Source organism: Mustelus asterias, chromosome 1 (assembly GCF_964213995.1).
Source record: "Mustelus asterias chromosome 1, sMusAst1.hap1.1, whole genome shotgun sequence".
In the NCBI taxonomy this organism is placed as follows: domain Eukaryota; kingdom Metazoa; phylum Chordata; class Chondrichthyes; order Carcharhiniformes; family Triakidae; genus Mustelus; species Mustelus asterias.
This window is the reverse complement of record NC_135801.1, coordinates 575,128-602,918: the sequence shown is the minus strand read 5'-3', so window position 1 is coordinate 602,918 and position 27,791 is coordinate 575,128. Positions and strand designations below refer to the sequence as shown.

Sequence of the window (27,791 nt, the reverse complement as noted above, 5' to 3'; positions counted from 1 at the left end):
AAATTCCTGTTTTAAATCCCCGTCCCTTCTCTTACCTATGTCGTTGGTACCAATGTGTACCACGACTTGTGACTGTTTCCCCTCCCCCTTAAGAATCCGGAAAACACGGTCCGATACGTCACGGACCCTGGCATCCGGTAGGCAACATACCATCCTCGAGTCTCTTTTGCTGCCACAGAACCTCCTATCTATCCGTCTAACTAACGAGTCCCCAGTAACTATTGCCCTCCCGCTCTCCCCCTTACCCTCCCGAGCCACAGAGACAGACACAGTGCTGGAGATCCTCTCACTGCGGCTCACCACTGGTATGTCATCCCCCTCAACCGTATCCAAAGCGGAATACTTGTTGCTAAGGGGAACGACCACAGGGGATCCCTGCACAGACTGCTTCCTCCCAGCCCCTCTCACCGTCACCCATCTGTTTTCATTCCTCGGAGTAACTGTATCCCTCAAGCTTCTGTCTATGGCCACCTCTGCGTCCCTAATGATCCGAAGTTCATCCAACTCCAGCTCCAGTTCCCTAACACGGTTTTGGAGGAGCTGCAGATGGGTGCACTTCCCACAGATATAATCAGCAGGGACACTGACGTCGTCCCTCACCTCAAACATACTGCAAGAGGAACATTGCACTGCCTGCACACCCATCCCCTCTAGATACCTTGCCAGTACCAGGTAGAAACAGCAAAAATGAATTAAACTCACCCCTGCTTGCCCTTTCTGCCTAAGCCCTGTGAGCCAAAGCCCTTATGGCTCACACTCTGCTTCCCACTCACTACACTGCCCGCTCCCGACGCTGCCCGCTGTATACTGCAGCCTACCTTTTATACTTCGCGCGCTTAAAAAACCCTTCCCAGACTCCTTAGCAGCCCACTTCCGGTTTTCACTTTAAACTTAAGAAAAATACTACTACAAAAGTAAAGGCCAAAAAAAACACACTAACTGACTAAATAAATAATTCAATCTCTCACCAGCACTCCTGCCTCCAATCACTCCCTCTCTGCTTGCTCCAGTGGAACAAGGTAGTAGTAGAGGTGGGTACAATTTTGTCTTTTAAAAAGCATTTAGATGGTTACATGGGTAAGATGGGTATAGAGGGATATGGGCCAAATGCGGGCAATTGGGATTAGCTTAGAGGTTTCAAAAAAAAAAGGGGGCATGGACAAGTTGGGCCGAAGGGCCTGTTTCTATGCTGTAAACCTCTATGACTCTATAACCCCCACCATTAACATCTTTGGAATGCACTGCCTGAGTGTGGTGGAGGCAGGTTCAAGCAATGCATTCAAAAGAGAATTAGACGCTTATTTGAAAAGGAAGAATGTGCAGGGTTACAGGGAAACGTCAGAGGCTGGCACCAAGGGAATTGCTTATTTTAAGAGCCAGTGCCGACTTGATGGGCTGAATAGCCTCCTCCTTCACTGTAACAGTTTTGTAACTGCTACTTTATTCTTAAATGCTCTCTTTTTCAGTTCAACTGTTCTTTCAAACACCTCTGTATTCACTAACTTCTTACTTCCTTCTTTTATAGAACAATTACACAAATTTCACAATTCCCAGTTTTATTTAGATGAAGATGTTCTTGCCATAGATATTTCATTGAACACAATTACATTCAAAAGAAGTGATTATATGACACTCAGTGCAAATTCTTTTACAACACTACAGCAACCCATTTACCGTAATTTCAAAATATACACAACTGCTGTAATTATCAAATTATGGAAAATCTAGCTCAGAGCAATCAATGGTGGAATGCTCAGAATCTGATGAGGTCGATACACGTACAGTATATTAGCATTGTGTATGAAAAACATTCCCTAAGGTTTTGGTCTACAAAACAGATTTGAAAACTAACATTACATGAGTCAAACAAAGAAAAATAGTAAATCACAGGTAAACAGTAGGTAACTATATTTTCATATCCCACACTTTAACAGACATTTTGAACACAAACTGAACATTAAAATGAATTCCAGCAGTTTAGGAAAACAAATGAATTTGCTACCAATCTAATTTGCCAGATATCTGTAAAGTATAGAAATTACTCATTTATCCAGCTCCAAAATTGTGTGTGAGAGAAAAAAACTAGTACTTTGATCAGAGAATTGTTCTGCTTGACAGTTTTCATTTCTTAAGTGTAAATGGATTCCAATCCCACTCATTGGGATGGTAGAAATCTAACAAATGCCGAGGTTATTACAGCTTTTTGTAAAATGTGACGTTTGATAAAAATTTGACAGCTGCCATCAGACACTAATAGAATAAAACAACCATCACCTGACAATAGTAACAACTGCCTACCTTGAACAACAGTATCTGGTCCTACAAAAGCTACAATATGGAAACGTAGCTTTCTATTTACTGTTGAATGCTGACCATAATAAGCAGTCAGTTCATGGTTGCAACCTGTTTATAATGATACATCTACATCCAACTATGGAGAGGGATGTCATTTTTCTCAAATAAAAATGAGGAAAGCAGTCATATCAGTTCTCGGAAAGATGCATGGAAGTCTAAGGAAGATGGACTTTCTCACTTGCTTTCTTAATTTGAGGCCCTTCACTGACTGATGATTCAAGTTGACAATTGCTGTCCAGATGTTTTAAGCTTAACATTTTGCTTGACTTCACTTATGCCAATTATCAATTTAATCCAGGAAACCAGCAACCACTAACCAGAATTATTGTCTGCTATACAGTCAGTTACAATAATTACAAATTTCTACATCATTGGCCAACAGGCCCGTTCCAGGTCTGACCTAAAGTACTCAATTTCCTTCATTCTTATGCCATTAGTAAAAGCAACACTTGCAGAAAAAGGACAATTTAATGTAAATCAAAAGAAGTTCTAAGCCTAATTGTAAAACACTGCAGTGGAATAGGACACCGTTTTAATTCTCAGAGCTGTTTCTCTTCACTGGCCAGTAAAAAGTAGAAACATCTCCTTTCTCACTTCCTGGAAGATGTGTAAATCCTGAAAGACTGAGGAGATAAATAAATACCTAATATACAAAATCAAATTGTGACTTTGAGGATGTGGTTATATGTGTTGGGTTCATGAAATGCTGAGTTACAAACTGGTAAGCCAATTAATACTTTTGCGTATCTACAAAAAGTACTTTTTTGAAGTTCCTACACAATTATTTTTCCAGGAAATGGAAAATGTGAGCATATATCAATCCTCAAAGCTTTAAACAGCAAAACAAAATAAAATTACCTCTGTCAAATCAAAAGGTACATATGTGTAATCAATATTTTTCAAAATGCATGAGTATTGCCAAAATACAACTCTAGAAATTCAGAATGTAAACCTTTTTGAACCGAGAAATATAATGTTTCCCAAAAGCTGCAGTCCCTTGTCAACAGAAGCACTGAACTGCAACAGAAAACATCAGTTTCTTGTAATATTTTCCTCATGGCCACTGTGGAAATTTTGCAAGTATTAAAAAAACTATATTAACTATATATAACTAACTGCTAATTAGGATTAATCACTCCAGTAACACCTAATGAAGAACTTAATTTTCATTCACTTAACTATATATGTGAAAGTTCATAGAAACACTTGGTGAAATCAATTCTAGGAAATTGAAGAAATAATTCAAATATACAACATTTAAAATTAAATCTTAGCACATACTGAATCCAACTCAACTGAAAATGTATTCTTGACCCTTTCCTGCATACGGACAAACTTAAATTAAGGTGAATGAGGAATCTGGAGCTAAATCAAATTAGTTGCAAGAAAGAGGCTGTATATTAGTGCAGTAAGTGTTAGGTCTGGCTGTGAACTGAATCAAACAGGATTATATGATTAAAATTGGAATGGAAATACATATTACTGGTATGATTGTTCATTAATAATCCCTACACTGATCCCCAAGAGGTCTTGATGCATATTAATTGTGACAGTGGTGTTATTTATCATCGTGGTACAAATCCAACACATCCATTCCCAAATCTTCCAAAACATATTATTCTGAATTTGGATGGCATGGAAACTTTGAACCCGTAATGCTACATCACTTTGTGTTTCCTTTTACTGGCTTCCTGTTCACAAAGAACCAAGGTCCTAACATTAGCTTTTCAAAAGCTGCTAGCGGTACTGGTTCTGATTCACAAATATACAATGCAACTTACATAATCAATATATATAGATCTGTATATTCTTGCTAATATTCTAGGTACAATATTATAAGCAGCAATAGTTGTCTTTTGTTCAATAACGCTGGATTTACCTAGGCACAATTTCATTGGCAAAGTCCTTATATCAGTAACGGTTCTAATAGCAAGCTTCTCATTGGTAGAAATCTGTACAAGTATGATCTCCATTCAGGAAGGGTGTAACCAGCTACGTTCTCACTCAGTGAATGTGTCATTTACAAGGTTCTCATCAGGACGCAAATTTGTATGGCACATTTTGTTCAACTGATGTAAAGACAATATGGTTTTGCAAAGCTGTGTCATTAATATCTAATGAGAAAAATGGCATTGTTCAACTTGAATTTCTGAGAGGTAAAATATTGAAGAATGGCATTTAATTTATAAAGTAGTGAAGAAAGAGACACATTTTCATTAATTACTGATGACGGAATTACAACATGCAAATGAAGAATGAATAAAAATTCCTCTGAGGAGAAGGTATTTTGTATATAGCTGGTTGGGAGGAATAATTCCATTGGATTTGTATATCTGAATGAAAATTTATGATTCCATTAAATTGGAATGGATCTGAATTTTTTATGTAGGGGCAGAGTCGGTTGCATACTTTTAGCAAAGTGTATTCTGAAGATAATTCACCATTTTATTGATTATCCCACTGATTTTATAAAAGGATTCAAATAAGGTGTGTGAAATTATCTTTTTTAAAGGAGTACATTAATGGCTAATTTTGTTCTATCACAACACTGAATCTGGTAGATAAATAGATCAATAAGATGTTGTTGCTTCTACATGTAAATACAATATATCCCTGAATGCTCCATCACCCAAATATCATTATTATTTTTGCATAAAATTATTTTCCCTTTCAAAATACATTGAACTATATTAATCAGTATTAATAAGTTCAAACATATCTGCGCACTCCACTAAAAAAAAACAGAAGTAACCAACTTGGAATGTCTTTCCACTGAAAGATTTCAACTGTAAATATTTGTAGGAATTTAAATCTTCTCAAGAGATTATGTTTGGGTCTGCATTTGAACAGATTCTGAACGGATTTGTGAATGTCTTAAAGTATGAAACAAGCAGTAACAACTTAGAATACAAATGGTCCCTTTGCCCCTTTTACATTGTGTGTGTCATGAGCTGAATGGCACAAGTTGAGTTGGCAGCAAAGCTCAGAACTGAAAACAGTCACTCTGTTCAAAGCTCCGATCAGTCCAGAACAGATCCTTAAAGTGGAAAAGATTGAGGCATTTCCTGTACATGAATAACATTTATCAGCTATTATTTTGATAAAAATCCCACTGTTCAGTTTACTGGAGGAAGAATATTTTGGCTAAATCACTAATTGTTAACTTAGCATCCGCTTATGAGGCCACTGTTTTGGGATATCAGACACTTCACTATAACAGATAATGGTCCAGTGAAAATGTACAAATAAATGTCCATAACATTAAAATGCAAACTGCTGCAATCTTAAAATGATTCAGCAAATAATCCCTTGATTAATGGTCACATTGCGAGTCTTTTCCAAATTGTTGCTGCCATATCACGTCTCAATTGCCCATTTCTGAGTTGGTCAAACTTTCTGCTCTTGCATCTTTCAAACTTCCAGTTTGCTTCTTTTGTTTCTGTTTACATTTTTTCAACATGTGAACCTGAAAATCAAATAATAATGCAGGAGCTCACAACAGGTAGAAAGTGGAAGCAAAGCAGTTTCCATGCTAGCCCCAATACGTGCTGTATGCAGAGATCCATTCCTTTCCACCTCTCTCAATTTACACCCATTCAAGTAATAATCTGTCTTCCTATTATTGCTACCAAAGTGGATATCCTCACATTTATCCACATCATGCTGCATCTGCCATGCAGATACCCACACACTCAGCCTGTCCAAATCACGCTGAAGCATCTCTACATCCTCCTCACAGCTCACCCTCCCATCCAAGTTTGTACCATCTGCAAATTTGGAGATAATACTTTTAGTTTTCTCTTCCAAATATTAATATATAATGTGAACAGTTGGGGTACTAGCACAGATCCCTGCGGAACCCCACTCGTCACTGACTGCCAATCAGAAAAAGACCCATTTATGCCAACTCTTTGCTTTCTATCTGCTAACCAGCTTTCTATCCATCTCAAGACATTACCTGCAATCCCATGTGCTTTAACTTTACATAGTAGTCTGTTATGTGAGACCTTGTTGAAAGCCTTCTGAAAGTCTAAATAAACCACATCCACTGGTTCTCCTTGGTCAACTCTACTGGTTACATCCTCAAAGAATTCCAATGGATTCGTCAAGCATGATTTCCCCATTGTAAATCCATGCTGACTTTGTCTGATTATACCACTACCTTACAAATGCTGAGTTATGAAATCCTTGATAATGGACTCTAGCAAGTTCCCCAGTACTGGAGTTAGGCTCACAGGTCTATAGTTCCTTGTTTTCTCTCTACCTCCCTTTTTGTATAGCGGGCTTACATTCGCTACTCTCCAATCTATAGGAACCAATCCAGAGTCCAAAGAATTTTTGGAAAATGACCACCAATGGATCTACTATTTCCAGGGACACTTCCTTAAGCACTCGAGGATGAAGATTATCAGGGATCTGATAATTCCATCACTCTCCCCAAAACCATTTCTCTATTAATATCGATTTCCTTCAGCTCCTCACTAATCCGTGTTTCTCTCAGAACACCCAGAACATTATTCATGTCTTCTTTTGTGAAGACAAAAGGAAAGTATGAATTTAGTTGCTCTGGCATATTTGTTCCCCGTTACGAATTTTTCTGTTTTTGACTGTAAGGGGCCTACATTCATTTTTGTCAATCCTTTTCTCTTGACATGCCGATAGAAACTTTGCAGTCAGTTTTTATGTTCCCTGCCAGCTTACTTTCATATTCTATTTTCCCCTTCTTAATCTATCTCTTCATCGTCCTTTGCCGAATTTTAAACTGCTCCCAATCCTCAGGTCTATTGCTTTTTCCTTGAATCTGATATTATCTCTAATGTCCCTTGTAAGCCATGGTTTGGCCACAATTCCCTTACCACTCTTGTACCAAACAGGAATAAACAACTTCTGGAGTTCATCTATTCCATTCCTTAAATGCCTGCCATTGCCTGTCCATTGTCTTTCCTTTCAGTAACGTTTCCCAGTCCATCATAGCCACTTCATGCCTCATACCATCATAGTTACCTTTACTGAGATTCAGGACCCTGGTCTCAGTATCAACTACGTCACTGTCCACCTTGACAAAGTTCTATCTTATGGTCATCCGTCCCCAACTAGATTGCCTTTCTCATTGCACATTACCCAGTCCAAGAAGGCCAGATCCCTTGTTGGTTCCTCAATGTATTGGTCCAGAAAACCATCCCGTATACACTCGAGAAATTCCTCCTCTATTGTAATGTGACAAATTTGAGTCTCCCAATCTATATGCAGATTAAAGTCGCCCATAATCACAGGTGTACCTTTAACACGTGCATCTCTGATTTGCTGTCTAATGCTTTTCCCAATATGGGAAGGTGGTTGGGCCTAGAACACTACTCTGAGGAACTCCTGCTGGAACTGAGATGATTGAGCTCCAATCACCTTTTTTTCATCATCACCTTTCCATCATCTTTTTTTCTAGGTATGACTAACCAGTGAAGAGATTTTGCCCGATTAACTCCAATTTTGCTAGGGCTCCTTGATACCATATATTTGATCAAATACTGCCTTGATCTCAATGACTGTCACTCTCACCTCACCTCATGAGTTCAGATCCCTTATCCATGTTTGAACCAAGGCTGTAATGAGGTTAGGAGCCGAGTGGCAGAGCTGAAACTGAGCATCAGTGAGCAGTCCTGCTTCACCACCTCTCCTGGGCCCCCAGTGTCATCCTCCTGTCCTGTCCCTCAGTCACCCATTGGCCTCACCAATATTTATAGATTTGAGATCAAATGAGAGATTTTGGATTAGGAGCAACAGTAATATTTTCACGTAATCTTAAAAGGCAGAATTCCATTTGTTTCAATTTACAGACATCTAAAATTCAACCTTGACACCAAAGTATCATTTCCTGATTTACCGGAAATCCCCTCCTAATCTTTTCAAGGATATTCTGTAATTTGGGCTTTCACCTAGGTTTCTTCATTCGTAAAAGGAGCAGCACATTTTTCAATGCTGGCTTGTTCTCTAAAACATGCCTTGCACCTTCATACCTTGGGCCCAGCAGCAGATATGATGATGTGCCCGGCTGACTGAATCCAGGGTTCTCCATCCACTTGCACAGGAATTGACTTTAGTAACGTGACATGGAAATATGTCCCCTGTGCAATACGAATTCCAGACCTTAACCCGCTCTGCACTTGCCCCTAAAGATTAAGACAAACGATTAATGTATGAAAACATTTATTTCCAACAATTCCCTCTGGATGTCTACCTTGATAAAATGCATTTTCAGTCAGAAATTAGACAATAAAATATTTCCTGCTCAAGGACAAACATTACCATCTGCTAGTCTTTTGCACAGAGTGGTAGGTGTCCGACATGCATGGTGGTACAGGCGGATACGATAGGGTTGTTAGATAAGCGCATGAATATGCAAGAAATAGAAGGTTATGGATCAAGAGCAGGCAGAAAGGATTTGTGCGTCATGTTCAGCATAACATTGTGGGCCAAAGGGCCTGTTCCTGTGCTGTACTGTTCCATGTTCTATCCCCAAATAGGTAAAGTTTAAAGAAATTGGAATGTGTTAGCACAATTTAGAATCAGAGAATGGCTGTAGCACAGAAGACCATTTGGATCATTGTGTCTGTGCCAGCTCTCTACAAGAGCAAACCACCTAGTTCTTAAGTTTAAAGTTTATTTATTAGTGTTACATATAGGCTTATATTAACATTGTAATAAAGTTCATAGTATCCATAACAACGCAGGAGACCATTTGGCCCATCGAGCCTGCACCAACAACAATCCAACCCAGGCTCTATCCCCGTAACCCTGCGTGTTTACCCTGCTAATCCCCTGACACTAAGGGGAAATTTAGCATGGCCAATCCACCTAACCAGCACAGTCTTTTGGACTGTGGGAGGAAACTGGAGCCCCTGGAGGAAACCCACGCAGACACGGGGAGAACGTGCAAACTCCACACAGACAGTGACCCAAGCCAGGAATCGAACCCCGGTCCTTGGCACTATGAGGCAGCAGTGCTAACCACTGTGCCACCCCCAAATAATCAAACGCGGGCAGCAGCGGTGAAAGCACCGAATCCTAACCACTAGACCACCAGAGAGAAGTGGTCCAAAGAAACTAAACAACTTGACGCTCACTCTCTGTGAGCAAGCCATCTTTTCCCCTTAGTCATGTAAAACTTTTCTCTTCAGATAATTATCCAAGTTTGAAAGCCTCGATTGAATCAGCCTTCACCACACCCTCAGGCAGTTGTGATAACCATGTACTTTGGAGGTGGGAGGGGGAATTCTGTGAAGGGGGCAATTGGTTCCAAGAAATGCCCATGTGACTTGAGGTTGCTGCCGGTAGTTTTAAGATCAGTGTGTTGGTTGAATTGATATGTTATTTAGCATTTCCTGTTAAATTGACGAAAGCCATTTTAAATAAAACTAAACTAGCATTATTGGAAACCAGTCAGATTAATTAAGCAGTCTTAATTGTGAGACAATTAAAGAATAAATCATTTATTAATGAAAGCGTTAGGAAGGCTCATAATGTAATCTGTAACAAAAGTTTATAACGTTTTAAAATCAAAAATACATTATATAATTAACACATGATTATCAATACAATTTCTTGAAACGTCATGAGAATTGTAATGCTCCCCTCCCAGACAGATGTGACATTAGTGTACCTTTAAGATAGTTTTTAAAAAAATCATGATCTCTGCAGCACTCATAGCTTCAGTGTTTCTCAGCTCACAACCTTAGCTGATGTCATTATGGCACCAGCTTGCCTGGAGAAGTCCTTTCATTGCTGCTTAAATGGGGGTTTGTTTATTTTTACTGGGATGTTTGTGACTCTGCATTGTTGGGAGAAAAAATTGGTTGGCAGGTCAGGTGACAGGAGTTTTTTTCATTTTCAGTTCTGAGCAGCAGGTTTGACTTTTAGAAGCAAGTTGAAAAGAAATGCTTTTCTCTCCCTGGTTTTGGAAATTCTGCTGGAGGTCTGAAAGCAAGGTCTTGCCTTTCTGAAGGGGGAATCTGCTGTTGGTGGCTTGTCTAGAGTGCCTGGTGTTTTGAAAAGCTGTTGAGTCTATCCGGAGAACTGCAGACTTCATCCAAAGGACTCAATTCCAGTATCACGTGAGCATTAGTCTGTGCTGTATTAAACTTGTTTGAAGGGTCTTGCTTATGGGATTGGTTTGATTGGGACAGGTCCTATATTCGTTAAGGTTATCATGGTTTTTTAGGTGTTATTGCAATTGATGGAGGTTATTGCTAATATTCTTACTATATATGTTAACTATATTCTTAAATAAACTTTGTTTGATAAAAGCTTCCTGGTGGGTCATTTGAATCATACTTGAAGTGAAACCTATCACGCTTATCTTAGCCAAATTCAAGACACAAAACTTATGATCGAGGTGGGCTGCATAAAACTTATGCAGCCCACCAGCTTAAGAAGGAAATTAGGAGAGCGAGAAGGGGTCATGAGAAGACCTTGGCGGGTAAGATTAAGGAGAATCCCAAGGCTTTCTACAAATATGTCAAGAGTAAAAGGATGAGATGTGAAGGCATAGGACCCTTAAAAGATGAAGGGGGAAAAGTTTGTGCGGAACCGTTAGAAATGGCAGAGGTGCTTAATGAATACTTTACCTCGGTATTCACGGTGGAAAGGGATGTGGGTGGTTGTACTGCTGGTTTGCGGTGGACAGAAAGGATCGAGCATGTGGACATAAGGAAAGAAGATGTGTTGGAACTATTGAGTGGCATCAAGGTTGGTAAGTCGCCGGGACCGGATGGGATGTACCCCAGGTTACTGTGGGAGGCGAGGGAGGAGATTGCGGAGCCTTTGGCGATGATCTTTGCATCGTCGATGGAGACGGGAGAGGTTCCGGAGGATTGCAGATGTGGTCCCTATATTCAAGAAAGGGAACAGGGACAGCCCGGGAAATTACCGACCGGTGAGTCTAACCTCAGTGGTTGGTAAGTTGATGGAGAGGATCCTGAGAGACAGGATTTATGATCATCTAGAGAAGTTTAGTATGATCAAAAGTAGTCAGCACGGCTTTGTCAAGGGCGGGTCGTGCCTTACGAGCCTGGTTGAGTTCTTTGAAAATGTGACCAAACACATTGACGAAGGAAGAGCGGTGGATGTGGTCTATATGGACTTCAGCAAGGCGTTCGATAAGGTCCCCCATGCAAGACTTCTTGAGAAAGTGAGAGGGCATGGGATCCAAGGGGTTGTTGCCTTGTGGATCCAGAACTGGCTTGCCTGCAGAAGGCAGAGAGTGGCTGTGGAGGGGTCTTTCTCTGCATGGAGGTCAGTGACCAGTGGAGTGCCCCAGGGATCTGTTCTGGGACCCTTGCTGTTTGTCATTTTCATAAATGACCTGGATGAGGAAGTGGAGGGATGGGTTGGTAAGTTTGCTGACGACACCAAGGTAGGTGGTGTTGTGGATAGTTTGGAGGGATGTCAGAAGTTGCAGCGAGACATAGATAGAATGCAAGACTGGGCGGAGAAGTGGCAGATGGACTTCAACCCGGATAAGTGTGTAGTGATCCATTTTGGCAGATCCAATGGGATGAAGCAGCAGTATAATATGAAGGGTACCATTCTTAGCAGTGTAGAGGATCAGAAGGACCTTGGGGTCCGGGTCCATAGGACTCTTAAATCGGCCTCGCAGGTGGAGGATGCGGTCAAGAAGCCGTACGGCGTACTAGCCTTCATTAATCGAGGGATTGAGTTTAGGAGTCGGGAGATAATGCTGCAGCTTTATAGGACCCTGGTTAGACCCCACTTGGAGTACTGCGCGCAGTTCTGGTCACCTCATTACAGGAAAGATGTTGAAGCCATTGAAAGGGTGCAGAGGAGATTTACAAGGATGTTGCCTGGATTGGGGGGCATGCCTTATGAGGATAGGTTGAGGGAGCTTGGTCTCTTCTCCCTGGAGAGACGAAGGATGAGAGGTGACCTGATAGAGGTTTACAAGATGTTGAGAGGTCTGGATAGGGTAGACTCTCAGAGGCTATTTCCAAGGGCTGAAATGGTTGCTACGAGAGGACACAGGTTTAAGGTGCTGGGGGGTAGGTACAGAGGAGATGTCAGGGGTAAGTTTTTCACTCAGAGGGTGGTGGGTGAGTGGAATAGGCTGACGTCGGTGGTGGTGGAGGCAAACTCGTTGGGGTCTTTTAAGAGACTTCTGGATGAGTACATGGGATTTAATGGGATTGAGGGCTATAGATAGGCCTAGAGGTAGGGATATGATCAGCGCAACTTGTGGGCCGAAGGGCCTGTTTGTGCTGTGGCTTTCTATGTTCTATGTTCTAAAACACTTTGGAGTTTCTAACCTGAACCATAACACCGGCTAAAAAACATGACTTGTTTAATTGTGACTGAAGGAATGAATAGGCTTGTATTCAACATGTCTCAATTATAAATGACAGACAGTTACATTAACCAATTATTGGTTGACATTTAGGCTAACTCAAGATAAGAGATATAACTTAAGAGAAGTCTTAAACGTTGTGACGGCATGTGCAATTTGCTCAAATCCAATGGGCTTTTTTCATTATTGACAAATTATAAATCAATTGGCTAATTTTCAACAATTGACTTAGGTTAAAAAAATGGGTTTTGAGAAGATATATTGGCAGGTGTTGAGACAGGGACGTGTTTTAACATTTTATTTACATTTTCAGAGCCTTTATGTTCTGGTCTGAGAAGGATGGTGAGAAGTTTGTTCAATTGTTAAAGTTAAGCTTTCTTCTCTTACTGTTAATTGACACTTGACTTTTTATCTTTCTGATTTATTACATTTTTAGTCAATATTTTTAATAGTTAATAAACTTTCTGAATTCACCAAAGTGTTCTTTCTTGTCATGTGGTTAAGTCTGCTGAACCTGGTGTATTTTATAACTGGGGAGTTATTGCAAACAAGTGAACCCCATAAATTTTAGTTCAAATAAATCTAAGTTGTAACATTAAAATAGGGATGGAAGTTGAACCAAAAATAGAAAGTTAATTGCAGTGGTGTCAGGTTCCAGCCTCTCTTATGGCAGACAATTCAGAACAGAACCTGTGGTTCAGAACACAATCCATGCGAGGGATGCAAGCCAAGCTTTCGAGCTCTCTATGTTTTCTTTTTGGCAGGAATAAGAAAACAACTCCCGACGCCCTTGGTGAGGCAACGTGTCAATGAGCTGAGTGCTTGTATCAGAGAACCAGACCGTGAACCAAGCTTATTGGTTGATCAGTAACAAAAGAATTCTGGATAGCTCCATCATCAGACTATTGTGGCCCAAACGAGAGATGGTTCAGAGAGCTGCGCTTGTCAGCGGTAACCGTGTCCAGGGACTGCGCTTGTCAGCGGTAACCGTGTCCAGGGACTGCGCTTGTCAGCGGTAACCGTGTCCAGGGACTGCGCTTGTCAGCGGTAACCGTGTCCAGGGACTGCGCTTGTCAGCGGTAACCGTGTCCAGGGACTGCGCTTGTCAGCGGTAACCGTGTCCAGGGACTGCGCTTGTCAGCGGTAACCGTGTCCAGGGACTGCGCTTGTCAGCGGTAACCGTGTCCAGGGACTGCGCTTGTCAGCGGTAACCGTGTCCAGGGACTGCGCTTGTCAGCGGTAACCGTGTCCAGGGACTGCGCTTGTCAGCGGTAACCGTGTCCAGGGACTGCGCTTGTCAGCGGTAACCGTGTCCAGGGACTGCGCTTGTCAGCGGTAACCGTGTCCAGGGACTGCGCTTGTCAGCGCTAACCATGTCCAGGGACTTCAGAAAGAATACAGTTGCAGGTTAATGCACCTCAAGGACTGAAACAATCAGGTGGAAGTGAAAGATCCAACAGCGGAGGGCAAGGTTAAAGATTGAGAGATTGCACGTGGTGCTACATTTGTGTAGGAAGTAATGAGAGTGCTTGTAACTATGAGAGGCACAGATTTGTTGTATCAATTATTTAAAGTGAAATTTACCTTATTTTTAAATATCCTTGATCTATTAATTAATGTTTGAATTATGTTTTGTTTTATTCATTCATGGGATGTGGGCGTCGCTGGCTAAGCCAGCATTTATTGCCCATCCCTAATCGCCCTTGATACTGTGCTGCTATGATATATTTTATGTTTATGGCAGGGCTGCTTCAAGAGGCAGTATTTTGTTACAAGAGTCGATTTGTCTGGAAACCATACAGATCAAATGCTGAGAGCAGGACAGTTACTGATTTTAGCGAGGAATGTGTTACGTTGTAGAGTTAATAGACCTCCTAATGTTCTCCTGGGATTTTAGAGTAAGTATGCAGAGTCACGTGAGTTTTGATTAGGTTGATTGACAGGGACAAAGTCATGTGGTTAATGGGTGGAGGGAGAAGTTAAGCTTGCAGGAAAAACAGTTGAATTTTCATTTTAAACTAAGAGTAGTTGCTGACAGACTCTGCTAGAGGAAAGAAGTGACTCTCTCTCTTCGAGGCTTTCTGAAAGCTCCAAGTCTCTTTACCCAAGTCAAAGCAAGTATGCCTGTGTTTTGCTAACTAATTTTAAAGAGGAGTTTAATTATACAAAATAAATATTGCTTGTTTGGAACCAATAGCGATACGTTATGTGAAAATACTATGCCTTTAAGAAATGTATTTTAATCATGTTTTTTTGCGGGATGTTTTGAGCAGTTCCTAGCATTCTGTTGGAGCTGTTTTGTCTGCAGCTGGTATCCTTTGTTATTACTGAAGCAGTATAACTGACAACATGTTTGTTTTAATCTGAATCAATGCAGTGTTCTATTATTTTAGTGTTCCCCTGGATTGCAGAGTAGAACTTGATTGGGATAATTGACAAGGCAGGTGATATGACTGGGGACAGCTAGCTTTCACAGAGAATTCCAGCTTAGTTTTTCAGATGCTGTTTAGACTTGAATGAAAATCAGCGAACAGTATCTCTTTTTCCCCTTTCTGCTGTCTGAATGTTGCTGTTTTGGAAGCTGCAGAGACAGAGGTATCCTTTCCTTTCCCTGAAATCTGCAGACTGGAAGCTGCTGGAGACTTGGTTTACTTCTCTGTTTTGCTGTCTTGAGGATATATCCTTCTCTGAAAATTGCTGCTTGGATTTTTGTCCTTAGGCATTAAAAGTTTGAAATCTAATATCACGTGAGCATACTTATTTTAGTGCTAGCTAATTATGAAGACGGTGCATGTCTATGGGGTACTTCTTTTCAATTGGAACAACTAGCTGTTAAGAATTATACTGTCATGTTCAAGTCTTGTAATTAGTAAAAGTTATACTAATTATTTTTGTTATATTCTGTGTTCTTAAATAAACTTTGTTTGCTAAAAACTTCCTAGTGGATCACTTGAATCATACCTGGAGTGAAACATCTTATGCTCATCAATGTTAAAGTCAAATGTAAAACTTAGGGTCGAGGCTAACTTCACGGAACACCTTGGAGTTTCTGGCCTGGGCTTTAATAGTTAAGAATTATATCTTGTCATGTTGAAACATTGTTCAATTGTTAAAAGAAAAGCTAATAAATTTGTTGTAGTTGAACTGTGTTGTTAAATAAAGTATTTTTTGATAAAGCTCCCTGGTTTGTCAGTAGAATCATATCTGGAGTAAAACATCCTATTTTCTCATTAATGCCAAAATATAAAAATTGTTGGGGTCTAGTCTGGCTTCATAATATACCTTGGGGTTTCTGATCTGATCCTTAACAGTTCTACAAAAAAAACCCAGATCCCTTTGTATGTCAACATTTTTCAAGCTATAACCATTTAAATAATACTGTTTTTCCATCTGAAGTGGATAACTTCACACTTATCCACATTATACTGCATCTGCCACATGTTTGCCCACTCACTTAACTTGTCGAAATCACCTTGAAGCCGCAGGAACTCACTGATAAACAATTTTAGTTGGTTTGGTACAATAAAAGTTTGAAAAAGTGAAATCTTCATAGAAATCATAGAAACCCTCCAGTACAGAAAGAGGCCATTTGGCCCATCAAGTCTGCACCGACCACAATCCCACCCCGGCCCTACCCCCATATCCCTACATATTTTACCCACTAATCCCTCTAATCTACGCATCCCAGGACACTAAGGAGCAATTTTAGCATGGCCAATCAACCTAACCTGCACATCTTGTCCATCTGTTTTCCTTCTGTTTGTGTCATAGTGATTCTTTCCACATCACATCAACTGCATTACCATCTTCTACCCTCTCTGTTGCCTCATCAAAATCACACGCAATTTGGGTAAACACGATTTGCCCCCAACAAGTCTGTGGCTGGCTTTCCTTAATCAATCTGTATTTGTCCAGGGGGCTGATAATGTTTTTTGAGATTATCTTTTTTCTAAAGGCTTTCCCACCACTGAAGTTAAACTAACGGGCCCAAAGCTACTGGATTTATCCTTGCATCCTTTTTTGAACAATGGTGTAACATTTGCAGTTCTCCAGTACCACCCCTGGATTGGATGATAATCACAGTAAGAAGTTTAACAACACCAGGTTAAAGTCCAACAGGTTTATTTGGTAGCAAAAGCCACACAAGCTTTCGGAGCTGCAAGCCCCTTCTTCAGGTGAGTGGGAATTCTGGTCACAAACAGAGCATATAAAGACACAAACTCAATTTACATGAATAATGGTTGGAATGCGAATACTTACAACTAATCAAGTCTTTAAGAAACAAAACAATGCGAGTGGAGAGAGCATCAAGACAGGCTAAAAAGATGTGTATTGTCTCCAGACAAGACAGCCAGTGAAACTCTGTGGGGGTTACAAATAGTGTGACATGAACCCAATATCCCGGTTGAGGCCGTCCTCGTGTGTGCGGAACTTGACTATCAGTTTCTGCTCAGCGACTCTGCGTCGTTGTGTGTCTCGAAGGCCGCCTTGGAGAACGCTTACCCGAATATCAGAGGCCGAATGCCCGTGACCGCTGAAGTGCTCCCCAACAGGAAGAGAACAGTCTTGCCTGGTGATTGTCGAGCGGTGTTCATTCATCTGTTGTCGCAGCGTCTGCATAGTTTCCCCAATGTACCATGCCTCGGGACATCCTTTCTTGCAGCGACACACGACGGCGCAGAGTCGCTGAGCAGAAACTGATAGCCAAGTTCCGCACACACGAGGACGGCCTCAACCGGGATATTGGGTTCATGGCACACTATTTGTAACCCCCACAGAGTTTCACTGGCTGTCTTGTCTGGAGACAATACACATCTTTTTAGCCTGTCTTGATGCTCTCTCCACTCACATTGTTTTGTTTCTTAAAGACTTGATTAGTTGTAAGTATTCGCATTCCAACCATTATTCATGTAAATTGAGGTTGTGTCTTTATATGCTCTGTTTGTGAACAGAATTCCCACTCACCTGAAGAAGGGGCTTGCAGCTCCGAAAGCTTGTGTGGCTTTTGCTACCAAATAAACCTGTTGGACTTTAACCTGGTGTTGTTAAACTTCTTACTGTGTTTACCCCAGTCCAACGCTGGCATCTCCACATCTTGGATGATAATAGCAGTGCCTTTGCAATTCCTACCTTTACCTTCCTCTGTATCTTTGGTTGTGGTCTAAAAAAAACAGGCTACCTAACACCTGCTTTTTATCAAATTTTAGTCTATCAAACATCTCAACTACTTCCTCTTTCAGTGTGACTTGAGCAGCATCTTCTTCCTTGACACCTAAAGATGAAAAGTACTCATTAACACCTCAGCCATGCTCCTGCCTTCATGCGTCGATTCCCTTTTAGATCCCGAATCAGCCTCAGTCTTCCTTTTACTATTTATATGCCTATATGAGACTTCTGGATTCCCTTTTATGTCAGCAAACTTTTAAACAAAATAAACAAGAAAACAAACTGTACAAGAGCAGATTCCACCATTCCAAACATCAGCCGGCCAACCCAATCCAAGCTCGACAGGTGCATTTTATCTGAAGTCCACCGCAGAGTCACCAGGATTTCAAACCACCTATTTATATTTATATTTTCTGGATGACTGGGGTTAAAAGTTCTGGTTTCTGCTTCGGCTTAAATTGGTGGTCAGGGGAGAAAGTCGTCCAGCTCTTATTCCTTGGCCTGTAATTGTCATTAAGTATCAGAGCCAGGTGCTGGATGGCTGCATCCTTGGATGTTGAGCCAAGACCAGGAGCCAACAAATAAATGAGGTAGAAGGCTGGGAACATCCGCTCCTAATTCACTGACAATCTTCCTGTGCTGATGCCAAATCCTGACTTCCATCCTTTGTTCCTGACCTTTTGTCCTTGGAAAATGGGCAATCCTTGAAGGCAAAGACCAGGAACCTCAGGCAGAGTATTTCAAATTTGACTCATCTACATAGCCAACTATACACCTCTTTGACAATTTATCTTCTGATTTTTTTAAACATTAAATTCAGTTTTTTTATTAAGCTGTTATAGAATTTCCATTGCAATGAAAAGTCTGGCATTTACCATATGAACCACACCAGTGACCCCAACTACTTCCAGCATCCCATCATCAATCTGGGGTTTATCAAAACGACCATCACTATCAGACCCCCACAGATCTGCTCCAGATCCCCAGCTGTGGAAAATCACAGATAGTTAGTATGTTTTAACTGCTGAAATAAAGCACATCTCTCAGTGTTTTATATGCAAACACAGTAAACTTAATATATACTGCACTTTAAGATCACAAAAATACTTGTAATTTAGCCCAAAGTAGTAATACCTGTGGGTCCAGAACATTCCTTGATGGATGGACCCTCCCAGCTATTATTTTTGTCTAAATCCTGAGTGAAAAGGTCGAATTAGAATTGGAGCTCCGAGCAAAGTTACTTCTCACAGCACCGGGTTCATTTTTATTTCACAAATTGTTCCAGATTTCTTTTAGTGAGAACATAGGGCTATGTTCAGGATTTATTTACAACAGTGCACTTAACTAAACCCAGATTACATTTACTGTACGAAGACACTAAAAAGTCACATTAAAGGACTGTCATAAATTGGGAGAAATTATTTTGAAATACTTGTGTACTGTAACTGCAAAATACTCATCTCAGAATCATTGTAGTGCAGATGGAAGCCATTTGGCCCATCAAGTCTGTACTGGCTCTTAAAGAGCATTCTACCCAGTCTCACTCTCCTGCCTTATCCCTGTAACCTTGCACATCCCCTCTTCAGATAGCAATAGAATTCCTACAGTGGAGGAGGAGACCATTCGGCCCATCGGGTCTGCACTGACTCTCTGCCACAGCACGATTTGGTCCAGACTCACAGGTCCATTGCTGAGAGCTCGGACACCTTGGTGCAGATGCAGTTGGGCCTCCAGGACTGGCAGTGCCAGGTGATGCAGAGATCTCTGGAGCTCAGTCCAGCTGCCCCGCTTTCCTATGGAGTGTTCCAGGGGTCCACAAGCACCCCAAGGGAGGAGGGAGCATTGGAGGCCATCTTGAGGCCTTCCACCCAGGAGACCCCAGCCCATCCCAGTGCACCTCCTGGGCAGCAGGCTGAACTAGGTGCCATGGCTGCGTCCGTCACACCGGAAAGACAGCTGGGCCCCCCAGCTCCCAGCAATCTAGAACACCTCTGATATGCATCCTGGGGGGGGAGACGGGGGGTCACTTAGACGCAGCAGCAGGCCCCATGAACTTAAGATGTTGTAGTGTCACCAAGAGGGCACAGGTAGGAAAAAACTCTGGAGTTAGGGATAGGGTAGTATAATAACAATGAGAGGTGATTGCACTCCACAACTGCGACTCTTGTGCCTGTGACCCATCTCCCATGGAGAGCCTCTTAGCCCCACTCGCACTGGAGGAGGCGTGGAACATTGGACAGTCCAGGAGGGTCCCTTTGGCCCATCAGGTCTGCACCGACAATGACTACCACTGATCAAGTGGATAGAGCTGTGAAGAAGGCCTATAGTGTGTTAGCTTTTATTAACAGGGGGTTGGAGTTTAAGAGCCATGGGGTTATGCTGCAACTGTACAGGACCTTGGTGAGACCACATTTGGAATATTGTGTGCAGTTCTGGTCACCTCATTGTAAGAAGTATGTGGAAGCGCTGGAAAGAGTGCAGAGGAGATTTACCAGGATGCTGCCTGATTTGGAGGGTAGGTCTTATGAGGAAAGGTTGAGGGAGCTAGGGCTGTTCTCTCTGGAGCGGTGGAGGCTGAGGGGAGACTTAATAGAGGTTTATAAAATGATGAAGGGGATAGATAAAGTGAACGTTCAAAGACTATTTCCTCGGGTGGATGGAGCTATTACAAGGGGGCATAACTATAGGGTTCGTGGTGGGAGATATAGGAAGGATATCAGAGATAGGTTCTTTATGCAGAGAGTGGTTGGGGTGTGGAATGGACTGCCTGCAGTGATAGTGGAGTCAGACACTTTAGGAACATTTAAGCGGTTATTGGATAGGCACATGGAGCACACCAGGATGATAGGGAGTGGGATAGCTTGATCTTGGTTTCAGATAAAGCTCGGCACAACATCGTGGGCCGAAGGGCCTGTTCTGTGCTGTACTGTTCTATGTTCTATGAAATTGTGAGAATCCCATCTCCCGGTACCTGTGCCATATCCCTGGATGCTGTGGTGCTCCAATTGCACAGCCGAGCATGTTGTAAGTGTCGTTAGGTTGCCGGCCCCCACTGCCATCCCAGGCAGCGCATTCCAGAGCCCACCACCCGCTGGGTACAGACTGTGCTCAGGAATGAGACCAGGAATGCCCCTTCAACACCACCTGTGTTAATTATCTGAAGTAAGCCAGTTGGAGGAGGAATAGCAACTTGTATTTATATAGTATCTTCATTGTAGGATAAGGATGATAAATGTATATTAGGTGAGGTAACAATGTTTGGTCCACATGGTAGGTTTTAAGTCGCGTCTTAAAGGAGGAAGCGGAGAAACAAAGAAGCAGAACGGTTAAGGAGGGAATTCTAGAGGAAACAGCTTTGTTTGGAAATGTTTACCTGGGAATGTTCAGAAAGATGAGGCCTTCAATATTTGGAAGTTCCACTTCACGATCATCCACTTGAAGTTTTAAATCTTTGTGCAAACTACGTGTGTGGCTAATCTTCTGTAATCCAACTTTTACATAAACTCCTTTGTTATGAAACCTGAATTGAAAAATAAGACTTCTTTTTGAAGGAAATACACTTTGAAGGAAAACTTACATATTTTCTGTGACATCAATACACGTTCAACCCACACATTTTAATTGTACAACCACCATTCCACAGATGACGATCATTTAGCTCAAAGATGTAGGGTGCGACTTTCCCGTTTTTGCACTAAGCGTTCCTGCCAGCAACAAAACTGGAGTGTTTCCCGCTGGCGTTAGCAGTGCCTCCCAGCTGGGAATCAGTCACCTTAGGGGAAATAAAAATCCACAATGGGTAACACGTGGAACCTCAGCTTCACAGATATCAGGGCACACTTTTTAAACATGGCACCCCCCCACTGCAGGGAGCACAGACGGGCGGCGAGGGGGGTGGGAGTGGGAAAGAGAGGGGACGCGTTTTTTATCATTATATATAATTTATGTTTCATTATTTTCATCTCCAAACTTTTCCAGCCATGGAGCCCTGTTGACCTCCCGAGAACTGATAAGCCCCGAAGAAAGATTTCTGTTGTGTTATCATGTGTTTATAATTGTTGTTATATTAACAGAATGAGTATTTTTGCGCAATAGCTACTTGCAGACAAATGTAAAAGAATTTTCTATGTTTTATATGAATACATTTATTATAATTAATAAGTTCTTGTATTCAACAAATATGTCCAAGTCTTATCTTTTTGTTATTTTAATGGCAGGAGTTCATTTAATACTGAGAGAACTGGGAAGCTGGATCCTCATTTCAGCCACAAGCCAGCTCGCCCCCCTCTCACCCCGCTGGCCCCCTCCCCTCACCCCCCCCCCCACCCGCACTCACTCGCTCCCACCGCGCGCACTCACTCGCTCCCACTTACTCACTCACTCACTCGCTCCCACTCACTCACTCGCTCCCACTCACTCACTCACTCGCTCGCTCCCACTCACTCGCTCGCTCCCACTCACTCACTCACTCGCTCGCTCCCACTCACTCACTCACTCGCTCGCTCCCACTCACTCACTCACTCGCTCGCTCCCACTCACTCACTCACTCGCTCGCTCCCACTCACTCACTCGCTCGCTCCCACTCACTCACTCACTCGCTCGCTCCCACTCTCACTCGCTCGCTCCCACTCACTCACTCACTCGCTCGCTCCCACTCACTCACTCACTCGCTCGCTCCCACTCACTCACTCACTCGCTCGCTCCCACTCACTCACTCGCTCGCTCCCACTCACTCGCTCGCTCCCACTCACTCACTCACTCGCTCGCTCCCACTCACTCACTCGCTCGCTCCCACTCACTCGCTCGCTCCCACTCACTCACTCGCTCGCTCCCACTCACTCACTCACTCGCTCGCTCCCACTCACTCACTCGCTCCCACTCACTCACTCACTCGCTCCCACTCACTCACTCACTCGCTCCCACTCACTCACTCGCTCGCTCCCACTCACTCACTCACTCGCTCGCTCCCACTCACTCACTCGCTCGCTCCCACTCACTCACTCACTCGCTCGCTCCCACTCACTCACTCACTCGCTCGCTCGCTCCCACTCACTCACTCACTCGCTCGCTCCCACTCACTCACTCACTCGCTCGCTCCCACTCACTCACTCACTCGCTCGCTCCCACTAACTCACCCGCTCCCACTCACTCACTCACTTGCTCGCTCCCACTCACTCACTCACTCGCTCGCGCCCACTCACTCACTCGCTCGCTCCCACTCACTCACTCACTCGCTCGCTCCCACTCACTCGCTCCCACTCACTCACTCACTCGCTCCCACTCACTCACTCGCTCGCTCGCTCCCACTCACTCGCTCGCTCCCACTCACTCACTCGCTCGCTCGCTCGCTCCCACTCACTCGCTCGCTCGCTCGCTCCCACTCACTCGCTCGCTCGCTCCCACTCACTCGCTCGCTCGCTCCCACTCACTCGCTCGCTCGCTCCCACTCACTCGCTCGCTCGCTCCCACTCACTCGCTCGCTCGCTCCCACTCACTCACTCGCTCGCTCGCTCCCACTCACTCACTCGCTCGCTCGCTCCCACTCACTCACTCGCTCGCTCGCTCCCACTCACTCACTCGCTCGCTCGCTCCCACTCACTCACTCGCTCGCTCGCTCCCACTCACTCACTCGCTCGCTCGCTCCCACTCACTCACTCGCTCGCTCGCTCCCACTCACTCACTCGCTCGCTCCCACTCACTCACTCGCTCGCTCGCTCCCACTCGCTCGCTCGCTCGCTCCCACTCGCTCGCTCGCTCCCACTCGCTCGCTCGCTCGCTCCCACACTCACTCACTCGCTCGCTCCCACTCACTCACTCGCTCGCTCCCGCTCGCTCCCACTCGCTCGCTCGCTCCCGCCCGCCCGCCCGCTCGCTCCCGCCCTCGCTCACTCGCTCGCTCCCGCTCGCTCGCTCGCTCCCACTCGCTCACTCGCTCGCTCCCACTCGCTCGCTCCCACTCGCTCGCTCCCACTCGCTCGCTCGCTCGCTCCCACTCGCTCGCTCCCACTCGCTCGCTCGCTCGCTCCCACTCGCTCGCTCCCACTCGCTCGCTCGCTCCCTCGCTCCCGCTCGCTCCCACCGCGCGCGCTCGCTCGCTCCCACCGCGCGCGCTCGCTCGCTCCCGCGCGCTCGCTCGCTCCCACCGCGCGCGCGCGCTCGCTCGCTCCCACCGCGCGCGCGCGCTCGCTCGCTCCCACCGCGCGCGCTCGCTCGCTCCCACCGCGCGCGCTCGCTCGCTCCCACCGCGCGCGCTCGCTCGCTCCCACCGCGCGCGCTCGCTCGCTCCCACCGCGCGCGCTCGCTCGCTCCCACCGCGCGCGCTCGCTCGCTCCCACCGCGCGCGCTCGCTCGCTCCCACCGCGCGCGCTCGCTCGCTCCCACCGCGCGCGCTCGCTCGCTCCCACCGCGCGCGCTCGCTCGCTCCCACCGCGCGCGCTCGCTCGCTCCCACCGCGCGCGCTCGCTCGCTCCCACCGCGCGCGCTCGCTCGCTCCCACCGCGCGCGCTCGCTCGCTCCCACCGCGCGCGCTCGCTCGCTCCCACCGCGCGCGCTCGCTCGCTCCCACCGCGCGCGCTCGCTCGCTCCCACCGCGCGCGCTCACTCGCTCCCACCGCGCGCGCTCACTCGCTCCCACCGCGCGCACTCACTCGCTCCCACCGCGCGCACTCACTCGCTCCCACCGCGCGCACTCACTCGCTCCCACCGCGCGCACTCACTCGCTCCCACCGCGCGCACTCACTCGCTCCCACCGCACGCACTCACTCGCTCCCACCGCGCGCACTCACTCGCTCCCACCGCGCACGCATCCCTGATATCCCACCCTGGGTGCGAGTCTCCTGTTTAAATCGGAGGTGGGAAGAGACCTAATCACAGGAGCTTTCCCTGCTGCTGCGAGGTTGACAGGTGGGTGGCCTCTCCCATGATTCAGTGGGCGTGGTCACCATGTTTCCCATCACAGTGGGTTGCTTTAAATTCTGCCCCATGTTACGAAGGGTCGCCTCTGGAATCTGTTGAATCCGGCACACACGATCTACCTTCAGGTAAGATGCTGAAAATTTGCTTTCCGTAGACCTCTTTATAACTGTGAGGAACTCTGTGAAATGTTCTCTCCGTTCACAGTGAGAGTCTTGCTGTTGCATTACAGACCTCTGGAGTTGGTTAATTGGAGGGTTTTGAAAATTGCAACAGTGCAGCACTCCCTCGGTACTTCACTGAAAGTATCAGCCTTAATCTTGTGCTCAAGTCTCTAGAGTGAGGTTTGAACTCAAAACCCTCAGACTCAATATCCACTTATTAGATTATGAAATCTCTTTGTATGATACCAAAGTCTTGAAATTAATGCAAATATGACATTTTAACATAAATTTCACCTTGTTGTGAGGGAATCATTATTAATTGTACTTCAATTGGATGTTGCACATATAATTATATTCAGGGATAATTATATTTATGGGGAGACAATTGCCTAGTGGTATTATCGCTAGACTATTCATCTAGAAACTCAGCTAATGTTCTGGGGACCCGGGTTCAAAATCCCACCACTGCAGATGGTGAAATTTGAATTCAATAAAAAATATCTGGAATTAAGAATCTACAGATAACCATGAAACCATTGTCGATTGTCGGAAAAAACCCATCTGGTTCACTAATGTCCTTTTGGGAAGGAATTCTGCCGTTCTTACCTGGTCTGGCCTACATGTGACTCCAGAGCCACAGCAATGTGGCTGATTCACAACTGCCCTCCAAGGGCAACTAGGGATGGGCAATGAATGCTGACCAGCCAGCGACACCCATGTCCCATGAAGGAATTTTAAGAAAGGGTGGGGGCATTACTTGGAGATTCACCTGTATTCATATTAAAGGGCATGCTGAAACTGTGGTGTGGAGGTGCATGATATGGTTTGTCCATCTCTTTAAATAAAAGCTACTCAGTGAATGAGACGAGCTCCAGTTTTAGTCCTCACTGCCTGGCGGAGTTTTAAAATTTGTGCCCCTGAAATGAACTCTCAAATCTGTGCCTTCAGGAGTAATAATGTTTATAAATAGAGGAATGTTGCTTGTACCTACCACTGAATGAATAAAAAGTGTGTCTCTACTTATTCTCAATTGTCATAAACTGATACAGTTGGACTATTGCAGGTGTTTTGAAGTTGGTCAGATTTCACTGGTTTTCTAGGTGGGATATAGCCCTAATAGTCAACCAATTTCAGATCTGTCTGGCTAAATTTTCCTGCAATGAAATCTGTACAAGAGATGACTGACCTGCTATTGAACTTGTCAGGATCCTCTTCCCTTGCTTGATGGAAGTCGAGGCTCAGTTCTGCATCAATTCCAATTCCACAATAGTTGTTCATTTGTACAATCTACAAACAATAAAATGATGTTCCGCTTGATCAGAACAAGTCCTTGGCATCTCTAATCTTGCAGCTAATTAATTTCACAATGGTTTTATTAACTGGTAGTTTTCTTCTTCACTATCTGAATCTTGCTTAAATTACAGCATCGATAATTATTCTGATCCATTTTTATTTGGCCAAAGGTTCCAAATCCTTATTCTCAAGATAATTAATTCTCAAATTTCCGAATATGTGATGCAAGCACAAAGTCAGAAAACCTCACAAATAACTTGGGCCACAAACAAAATTGGAAATCTGTTTGGAACATGCCTTCCTAATGTTTTATCATTATTTGCATCGTTGATGGAGACAGGAGAGGTGCCGGAGGATTGGAGGATTGCGGATGTGGTTCCTATTTTCAAGAAGGGGAATAGGGATAGCCCAGGAAATTACCGACCGGTGAGTCTAACCTCAGTGGTTGGTAAGCTGATGGAGAAGATCCTGAGGGATAGGATATATGAGCATCTAGAGAGGTTTAGTATGCTCAAGAATACTCAGCACGGCTTTGTCAAGGGCAGATCGTGCCTTACGAGCCTGGTGGAGTTCTTCGAAAATGTGACTAAACACATTGACGAAGGGAAAGCGGTAGATGTGGTTTATATGGATTTTAGCAAGGCGTTCGATAAGGTCCCCCATGCAAGGCTTCTAGAAAAAGTGAGAGGGCATGGGATCCAAGGGGCTGCTGCCCTGTGGATCCAGAACTGGCTTGCCCAAAGGATGTGGAGATGCCGCCGTTGGACTGGGTGAACACAGTCAGAGTTTTAACAACACCAGATTAAAGGTTTATATGGTAGCAAATACCATTAGCTTTTGGAGCGCTGCTCCTTCGTCAGATGGAGTGGAAATGTATACTGGTCATCATTATATCAGTATTCTGTATATCAGTATTCTGTATATCAGTATTCTGTAACTTGATTTGGTGTCTGTGCCCTGTTTGAGAGCATGATCTTCGAGTAAGCGTTCTCAAAGGCGGCCTTCACGACACACGACAGCGCAGAATCGCTGAGCAGAAACTGAGAGCCAAGTTCCGCACACATGAGGACGGCCTAAACCGCGATGTTGGATTTATGTCACATTATCAGTAACCCCCACAGCTTGCCTCCTGGACTTGCAGACTATCCTGTCTGGAGACAATACACATCTCTTTAACCTGTGCTTAATGCTCCCTCCACCCACATTGTCTGTATCTTTGAGATCTGGTTGGCTGTAGGGATTCGCATTCTAATCAGTATTCTGTAACTTGATTTTATGTCTGTGCACTGTTTGAGAGCACATTTCCACTCCATCTGACGAAGGAGCAGTGCTCCGATAGCTAATGGTATTTGCTACCAAAGGATGTGGAGATGCCGACGTTGGACTGGGTGAACAGGCAGAGAGTGGGTATAGATGGGTCTTTTTTTAAATGGAGGTCGGTCACCAGTGGTGTACCCCAGGGATCTGTTCTGGGACCCTTGCTGTTTGTCATTTTTATAAATGACCTGGATGAGGAAGTGGAGGGATGGGTTAAAAAGAGCTGCTTGCTG

General features: G+C 44.3%; 1 protein-coding gene across 2 annotated transcripts in view; it reads right to left on the bottom strand.

The window, feature by feature from the left end:
• Positions 1-1,542: 1,542 nt before the first annotated feature.
• dgkq (diacylglycerol kinase theta) overlaps positions 1,543-27,791 on the bottom strand; it is a 211,730-nt gene continuing 185,481 nt past the window's right edge. For both annotated transcript variants that reach the window (XM_078200858.1, XM_078200917.1), the window contains 5 exons: positions 26,135-26,235; positions 21,246-21,392; positions 18,748-18,859; positions 8,367-8,519; positions 1,543-5,821 (listed from right to left, as the gene is read on the bottom strand). In XM_078200858.1, coding sequence (XP_078056984.1) covers positions 5,720-5,821; positions 8,367-8,519; positions 18,748-18,859; positions 21,246-21,392; positions 26,135-26,235 — 615 coding nt within the window. In that variant the 3' untranslated portion in view covers positions 1,543-5,719. The remainder of the gene's footprint in view (positions 5,822-8,366; positions 8,520-18,747; positions 18,860-21,245; positions 21,393-26,134; positions 26,236-27,791) is intronic.